General features: G+C 46.9%; 1 protein-coding gene across 1 annotated transcript; it reads right to left on the reverse strand.

The window, feature by feature from the left end:
* Nucleotides 1-1740: 1740 nt before the first annotated feature.
* On the reverse strand, nt 1741-8689 carry EMC8 (ER membrane protein complex subunit 8). The gene is made up of 5 exons (XM_005528157.3): nt 8408-8689; nt 4586-4662; nt 3102-3171; nt 2541-2635; nt 1741-2419 (listed from the first exon to the last, which is right to left on the reverse strand). Exons 1-5 carry the CDS (start codon nt 8603-8605, stop codon nt 2260-2262), a joined length of 600 nt encoding a protein of 199 aa, XP_005528214.1. The 5' UTR covers nt 8606-8689; the 3' UTR covers nt 1741-2259.
* Nucleotides 8690-8988: the final 299 nt, after the last annotated feature.

An 8988-nucleotide genomic window follows, 5' to 3' on the forward strand; every position in this document is an offset into this window, starting at 1 on the left:
AAAGGAATTACCTTGAATTTCTGCACTGAATCCAGCGGATCAAGCAGCCAGGAAAGCAGCATTTGCTCAGGGCACATCAGCAGGAAAGGGGAACAGAGCCTTCCCTGAGCCCTGCAGCTTCCTCATTCTTTCAGGAGAGCCACGGTGGCTCCCTGGATTTATGGAATTGCTGCTTTTGTCCAGCCTTCAATGCAAATAGGCCAGGGGAGATAAGATCTGCAGGCTTGTCCTCTTTGCTTAAAGCCAGCCTGGGCTTCTGCTGGTGGCAAAAAATCCTCATTTGAAAGCAAAGGGAAGATTAAAAAAAGGGGAAGACAAAGCACTGAAAGCTGCTCCTCTGCCAGCACCGTGTCCCAGGTTAGACACAGGGAATATTCCAGCAGATTACACACCGAGGAGACAAACTGCCTAACAGGGAGAGCAGGATTAGCCTGAATTTGCATATTTATGATCAAAGCTTGATTAGGAGATGCTGTTACAAAGAATGAGAAACACATTTCCCGCGGCTCAGGAGACACAACAGCTCGTTCTGACAACCCCAGATGAGGAATCTGGCTAAGATAAAGCTCTGCCTCTGGGACAATGCCTTGGATTTCACTGGGAGTTTGCACCAAGTCCTCTTCCTGCAGCATGGGTGCTTTGCACTCTGCTCCCAGGATCTCTTTTCCTACAGGTGAGGAGTGGAGCAGCCACTGGAATGTGCTAAATCACTGGTTTTGGGAGCTAAATACAAGTTTTCAGTCAACAAGTGAAAACATTTCCCTCTCCTGCAAGCCTGACTCAGCCTCGGGAAGGTTCTTGACTGGGTGCCAATCTCGTTGGTAATCACAGCTCACCCATGCACAGCAGGGAGATAAAAATCAAAGTGTCCAAAGCTTCCTCTCCTCCCTCCACCTCACCTCACGGGCCCTGTGGAACCTCACCTGCAGGGAACTGCACAGCCTGGGGGCATCCAAGGTCTATTCCCTGCTGCAAATGGGGTTTTAGCCTTGTCCCATCCCTCAGCAAGACCAGGAGTAAAACTTTGGCTTATTGACTCAAAATCAAGAGGTTCTGACAGTTCCATTTTGAAATAAGCCCAGGCTGGATGGGGCTTGGAGCAACCTGGTCATGGGGAAGGTGTCCCTGAGATAATCTTTAAGGCCCTTCCAACCCAAACTCTGCTGTGATTTTAATACTAAGACTGGAGACAGGCAGACATTTTGCAGATATTTGGATTTTCCTTGTAACAACATTTCTGGGCAGGAAGAGAAGGAAATCTGGAGGAATTGTTGCAGATTGAGGTTGTGCTTAACTACAGTTGGGCAAACAACCACGAGGAGTGAGGCAACAAAGAGCTCTTCTAGGCTGGTATAAAGCTGCATTGTCCAGGAAACTTCTCCTTGGAAATAAATATTAATGGGAAAGACAAGGCAAGCTGGACTAGGCTGTATCCAGGCTCCCTGATTCCATCTACTTGGATCATGTGGAAAATGAGACTTGCTGATTAACCACCCCCAGCAAATGCACAAAATTAATAAAGTATTTCACTACTGTACACTCCAACTGCAGATTCAAACTCAGCAGTGTGCTTCCAGTCCTTTTTGTAAATCATTTACTTTGGGTTTAACACATTCAAGCAGGAACTGTGCTTGCCAAGCCCAGGGAGAGCAGGAATCACCAGACTATTTGGGAATACTGCTTTAAAACTCTCTGTCATGCTAAAGCACTGCAGAACAGGTGACACGTGAGCATGGAACATCCTCAGCAGTTTGCATTTTACTGTGCCAAGAGAGTTACAATTCCAACCCAGGCCAGAAGAAACCATTCACCTCCCATTTGATCTATTTGCCCTTACAATCTCTCATCTGAGGACAGGATTGATTTTTTTTTTTTTTTTGGAAAGGTATTTCCAGAAATCGTTAAAAAGTAACCTCTCTAAAGATTAGAAAAGCTGAAGTCAAAACCTTGGAATAGGAACAGTGGGAGCCAAGCAGAAGCAGTTCTGGTTTCCAAGGAATAGCAACATTCACTACAAGTGGGATGGTGTCCACGAGGACAGCTGCAAGTGACAGCTGGCAGCTCTTCCAGGGAATGTCACCACCAACATTCCGTGGCTTTATGGACACAGCACCGCGCCACGGGATAGGCCACTCCTCTTTAATCAGTCAGCTTTCCACACAAGGTACTGAATATTAATTCTATTTACATTCAAAAATAGCGTTTTTCTCTCTTCAGTACAGAGTGGGAATGCCCATGGGTTAGTCAGGAGGATCCCTCCTAGCACAGGTGCAGCACAGCTTTGTTGATCTCCGGGTTTGTCCAGTCGTTGCGGATGTCATCCAGGTGATTATCAAAATCCACCAGCGTCTCGTAGGATTTGCTGTCCAGGAGGGATGCAGCGATTCGCTGGGCTTCGGTCCAATCTTCACAGAAGTCACTAGGATGGAAAAGAACCAGGCATCAACAGGAATCACCACAAAAAAACCTCTGGGGAATGAAGGCACGCTGCAGCGCCCTCCCCACAGCCCCACAGGCCAGGAAAGTCCCAGCTCACTCACACGTGTGGGTCCTTGCACCTCCACTTGTTCTCGTGCAGCTCGTACACGTGGATGGCAGGCTCCACACACTCCATGGTGAACTTGGTGTTGTCAACCTGGGGTGGGACATGGAAACACCACCTCAGTCTCCTCCTCGGCATCCCAGGAGATGAAATAAACCCGAAATCAGTTTGTAAAAACAGGACATTGTACACCCATCCACTGTTTTATCCTCAAACTGCCAAATTTAAGCTGTCAATGTCCTTTGTCACAGCAGTGAGGAGGCAAAGACCTGTTGGTGACATTAAATATAAAAATTTAAGTTGCATGAGGAGGGCTGGAGCCAGAAATTGCTGCCTGAACATACAGAGAAAGCCTCCAGTTCCTCTGAGGTGGCAGAGAGCTCACCACAGTCTCTCTGGATTTACTTTGTACTTCACTGCTCGTTTCATCTCCTCCCCAGAGCATTTTGGAGGGGAAGAGAAACTGAATTCCTTGCAAAATGAGCCAGAGAACAGCATTCCCCTGGTCCAGCAGGAGGGCCAGAACACACAGGGGGGCGAGGGGAAGGAAGTTCTTTACCATGATGAGCGCAGTGTCCGTGAATCCCTCAGCAATCCGGGAGGCCACCTTCTCTGCAACCTGGTTTGGGCTGGAGCAGAAGGGAAAAGGAACTGAGTGATGGGAGCCAGGAGTTTCAGCTGAAAGCAGCAGGAAATGAGCTCAGAGAGATGTGAGGGTGGCTCTGGGTGCTTGCAAACAGGAACAAGATGAAGGAGCTGATGCCACAGCTGATAGAAGGCCCTGCAGCACCCGAACTGGAGCTCAGCTGGGTTTAGGAATGGCTTTGGAATGACAGGGAACCAACATTTTGTGGCCTTCTATCTTCTTCCCTCAGACCAAAGACTTTGCCCTGGCAGGCATTTAAAAAAGAAACTGAGTTTTCTCCCCAGTCTGCACTGAAAACTTGTCCAAAATCAGATAACCTTTGAAAACCTTTACCACATTTCAAAGGTGACAATCTCTGTGTGGTGCCAGTTATCTCCAGAAATCAAACTGAAGTTTTAAAAAACCATCAAGCCTGTGATATTCTTTCAAACCTCAAAGAGAACAAACTGTAACTTCTCCTTAAAAACCTGTCCAGCAGATTTATAAGGAAAAGACAAATCATGCTTTTATCCCTGTTAGATACCTTAGAAGTCACAAGTGTTCCTTAAATAACATAATTGGCTCTAAATATACATTAACAAATAACTGGAATCTGATCATGATGGAATGGTTTGGGATGGGAGAGACCTTCAAGATCCTCTGATTCCATCCTCTGCCATGGGTGGGACACCTTTTACTATCCCAGGTTGCTCCAAGCCCCATCCAGCCATGGACACTTCCAGGGATGGAGCACAATACTTCAAACAAGTTGCTCTTATTCTAATTAGTCCTAATCCTGGATTTGTCCAATAGATAAGAGGGGAAAACACGGAATACACAGATCTAAAATTAAGCTGTGGCTCCACAGGAAGGTCCCTTATTGTTTAGTGAGTAATCTGAGTCAGCCTGCAGGGAGAAAAATGACTAATCCTGAGGAAAAGAAGTGATAAATAAGAGCTATCACTGCCTGGCTGGCATCATCCTCCACCTCTCTACCACATAAAAAAACTGCTTTGAAAAAAAACTCAGCGGTGATTAAGAAATTTAGAAAGAATCAGGTCACTCCTGACTCTCCATAAGATCCTGGGAGTTGTCAGACTTTCCAAGATCCATACTGCACGAGCAAACACTCTGCAGATTTTGGCTTTTTCCCTGACAACTGCAATTGAAGAAGCTGGCACTGGTTCAAAGAGTGGCCTTTTATAGCAGCCACGGGAGGAGAGCAGGGATTCTGCAAAGCCTGGACTTTCTGCACCTGACCAAAGGCCACATCCCGCAGCCCCACAGAGACAATGTGGAAGCAGCTGACAGTTGTCAGAGTGAATCACACACGCCTGATTTATGGGGATGATTGCTGCTGGCAGAGTCCAAGGTACGAGCTAAAAGAGCAAACAGAAGGAAATATTGGCCCAACACACCTGGCATCTTTCACGCGTTCGTTCGCCTGGTAATATCCAGCTATCACGTAGCTGTTCTCCTTGCACCAGGAATCAATCTGGAAAAGCAATGGGAACGATAAATCCTAGGAAAAAAACCCCAAAAAGAATTAAAAAAAAAAAAACCCAAACCAACAAACAACCCAGGATGAAGGAAATCTCATGGCTGTCCTGTAAATAAAGCAGTGTTGCTCCATCTCTGCCACGGGGTTCTTGAAATAAATCCATATTTCTGTCTGGTTCTGGGTGTGCTCACAGTTGGGTTGATTGAGCTGGGATGGAGAAACCCAACAGAGCATTTGGAGAATGATGGGAAGCATTAACCAAATGGAGCAAAAGAGCAAGGAGTTGTCTCAGTCAAAGCCTGGCCTAAATCCAAGTGACAGGACAATTAAACTCTGCCTGGAGAGGGTTTGGGTCTCACCCACCAATGGCTGGGAGAATTTTCTGTCAGTGCTCACCTGCCAAGAGACTTTAGAGAATGCTGCCCTGTCCTTGCAGAAAGGTTTTATTTCTAATGTCCCATTTCTAGGGGAAAATGCAACCATTTGGGGCCCTCATTAGAAAATAAAAGCTTGAGGTGAAAGGCAAGTGTGTCCCATTTAGCAGCTTTTCAACTGAGATAAAATTCTTTTCCTTTGAGAGTTCTTCCTTATTTAACATCTCTATGTAAATGCTTCAACAGATGTTATTTTTTCATATAATTTACACAAGTTTTGATTTACACAAGTACAAAACCGAGGTAGTTTTGTTGGTTGTTGCTTTTTAATTAAATGAGTTTAAACGCTGCTGTTCTTGCTGCTTTAAACTGGAGCTGAATTCCTCCTGCTGAGTCTGGCTTTGAAAATATCTGTCTATCTATATATATGATATCTATATATATGTATGATGTTTTTCATTAGAATTGAGGGTATCAAGTCAGCAAAATACAAAGACAGAAGAGGAGGAAGCAGCTCAAATTTTCCTTTGCAGTCCCTAGAGAGCATGGCCTCAAAAAACCCTCCCCAGCTCTATTAAAAAGGACTCCAAAAATACATCTGGTGCTGACCTGTCGCATCCTGGGAGTCAAATCAATCTCATTTTCAGCAATAATTATTGTATTAGACTGCAGAACCAACCAAACAAAACAGCCATGTGAATAATCCAAGGGATGACACGGATTTAAGTGATACAATAAAAAAGCTGTGCAGCCCTGCAAGAGCTGCTGTTTCAATTCCAAACCCATTTTGAGGGCTTAGGACTCTGGTTTTAATTGTTAGTGGTTTGAAAGCTTGGCATTACGACAGTAAAATTAATAATAATAATAATAATAATAACAATAATAATAATTAAAAAAAACCCAACTCTATCCATTTAAAAAATTAAAAACTGCAGTCCTAAATCCGTTTTTGTTCCCTACCAAAAATTGTCTTGAAAATAAAGAAAAGAATGATTTTGAGTTCTCACTTTCCTAACTGGTAATTAAAAATTGCTTCTGCATAAAACAAAGGAGTGAAAAAAAATCTCATTTTTGAATGACAGCTTTTTCCAGCTGCAATTTCCAAGCCCAGCACTGTCCCCTCAGGTATCCTACAGCAATTAGCTCCTATCAGAAATATTTTTAATATTAGAAATATTTTTAGTCATGTCCAGCCCTGCCAAGTAAAAATCCGAAGTGGCTTTGCTTTGCTGCAGCCACCAGGGCTGGAAAACCCTGGAAGGAGGAGGAGGATGAGGAGGAGGAGGAGGAGGAGGAAAAGGAGGAGGAGGAGGAGGAGCTGAGCGCTGTTCCAGGAGAGGGAAGTGCTCCTTGGCTTCTCCTTTTTGGAGCTGTGGTTGTAAAACCACGTCAATTAGCTGAGAAATTCAGAGGCTCGAGTGCAACTTAATTCACTTTTTCTTAATGACTCTGGCATGGAAAAGGATTGATTGCAAAGTGCAAATTAAACACGGGAGCTTCTGCTCTGCCCTCCGGAGCTACGAATCTTGGGAAATCAGAGAATCCTGGAATATCCTAAGCTGGGAGGGATCCTCAAGGATCATCAATCCAGCTCCTGGCCCTGCACAGACACCCCCAAATCCCTCCCTGTGCCTGGAAGTGCTGTCCAAACGCTCCTGGAGCTCTGGAAACCCTGGGAATGTGAACACTCCCTGGGGAATTCAGTGCCCCACCACCCTCTGGAGGTGTTTGTTTGGGGTTTTTTCATTCCTTGTACCCCCTGAAAGTTTTAGGAGGCAAAGCCTTCAAGTTTGGAAGTGCCTCCTCTATTTCCAGATTAAATCTGGAGATTTTTGCTCCCATTCCATTCGGGGATGACTCAGGGCAGGGAAGAGGAGGTGAAACTTGTGGGGCTGGTTCTAAAAACCCTCCCACAGGGCCACCCTCAACCACGAATCAGCAAGAACCGAACTTGGAAAGAACCAGATCCCATTAAATCCTGCCACAGCTGTGAAATCCTTCAGAATTGAAGCTGCTTTGTTAAAAGAAATGAATTTAAGTGCCCTGATCTCCCTGATTTATTCTGGATCCACACGCCAGGTTGTACAGAACATGTGGAATCACCTCCTTTCCACCTTTTCCATGAACAAATCCAATTTTCACAGCTGCTCTGACAGGATTTACTGACACCTTTGCCTTTGTTTAAACCCAGAACAGCAGCAAAAGGCCCCGGGCTCTTGTAAAATTCTGTGGTTTAGAATGGCTGTGAACCACACAGAGCTATAGCAAATCCTAATTATTGTGGGAAACACCAAGAGTTTCCAACCTTTACCTTTTTGCACCAAAAACTGAGAGTAAATTAGTAAAATACTGCTATTGCTTTGGCTCTGGGATAATTTTTTTCCTGTAGATGTTGCAAGAAATGGGATTTATCTCTTAATAATCGGATCCTGCTGCAAGATCTACACTGAAAAGCTAAACTGAAAGCCTAAAGTTTACCAAAATTCACTGCCACAAACCCTGTGGAAAGACATTTAATTCTGATTTAATGAAAACACACAGCGCTCTGCTACTCCTACACTGCTGTAAATACATTTAAAATGATAAATTTTGTGTGTTTTGTGGTAAAACTAACTGCTCAGGGCTCAGGCTCAGTTCCTGTCCCGTGCCTCTGGCTGCATTTCATCATTTCCAGGCTTCACAAAGATGTCAACATTCTCATGGCATCATCTCAGCTGAAGAAAACTGGAATTTATTTACAAGTAACTGGAATCTGTTTCCAAATAAAATCTTTATTGGGATGAAAAAGACTGGGAGAAACATTAAAGCTGAGTCTGGAGGAACCAGAAAACCGTAATTTTTAATGGTGTCAAAAAGCGATGGATCTTCTTTTGCTCACAATCATATAATCATGGAATCACGGAGTGGTTTGGGTTGGAAGGGAACCTTAAAGCCCATCCCATTCCACCTTCCATCATCCCAGGCTGCTCCAAGCCCTGTCCAACCTGGCCTTGGGCATTTCCAGGGATCCAGGGGCAGCCAGAGCTGCACTGGGCACCTGTGCCAGGAGCTCCCCATCCTCACAGGGAAATATTCATATATTCCTATATCCCATCTAAATCCACTCCCTGGCAGTGGGAGCCGTTCCCTGTGTCCTGTCTCTCCTCTCAGTCCCTCTCCAGCTCTCCTGGAGCCCCTTTAGGCCCTGGAAGGGGCTCTGAGCTCTCCCTGGATCCTTCTCTTCTCCAGGTGAGCACACCCAGCTCTCCCAGCCGAGTTCTCCCAGCCTCTGGAGCAGCTCCACGGGAGCTCCAGCACCTCCCTCCACCCCCCAATCTGTGCCACGACCCTTCCCCAGGTCCCGCATCCCTGCGGGAACACCTCACCAGGCTCAGGGCCACCTCCAGCATGGGAGCGAGCGCCAGCGTCCCGTGGAAGAGCGGGATGCAATCCACGAACAGCGCGGGCTGCGGCGGCCGCGGGGCCGGCGGGCGCTCGGCCACCAGCAGCCCGTTAACGGCGCAGTGCGGGTACTTGGCGCCGTGCAGGACCATCTTGCAGTAAGCCTGGGTGGTCAGCTTCATGGTGCCGTGCCCCGGCCCGCTTCGGCCCGGCCCGGCCCGCTGCGGCCCCAGCGCCGCCTCACGCCGCTCCCCGCCCGCCGCCAAACGCCGCCGCCCGTCGGCAAGCGCCGCCAAGCGCGGCCGGCTTTGCGACAGCGGTTTGGGGTGGGTTTGGGGTGAGGGGAGGGAGGGGAGGATCCCAAAAATCCCTGGGATGGAGGGTGAAGGGTCAGGGGTGTGAGGGTGAGCACCGAGCGGGGCGGGGTGGGTGCCTGAGGTGATGGCGGTGCTGTGGAATCACGGAACGGCAGGGTGGGTGAGGTGGGGAAAAAGCTCTGGGATCATCGGGTTGGGAAAAACCTCTGGGATCCTCGGGTTGCGAAAAACCTCTGGGATCATCGGGT

Source organism: Pseudopodoces humilis, chromosome 14 (genome assembly GCF_049639895.1).
Source record: "Pseudopodoces humilis isolate 2021_Gansu_Grassland_sample_001 chromosome 14, ASM4963989v1, whole genome shotgun sequence".
NCBI classification, from domain to species: Eukaryota; Metazoa; Chordata; class Aves; order Passeriformes; family Paridae; genus Pseudopodoces; species Pseudopodoces humilis.

Coding starts and splice junctions, on each gene's coding strand:
- EMC8 (XM_005528157.3), bottom strand. CDS start 8,605: ATGAAGCTGACCACCCAGGCTTACTGCAAGATGGTCCTGCACGGCGCC. Junction 4,663..8,407: donor TGGAGGTGGCCCTGAGCCTG/GTGAGGTGTTCC, acceptor TTGCTTTTCCAG/ATTGATTCCTGGTGCAAGGA. Junction 2,420..2,540: donor AGGTGCAAGGACCCACACGT/GTGAGTGAGCTG, acceptor TTTCCATCCTAG/TGACTTCTGTGAAGATTGGA.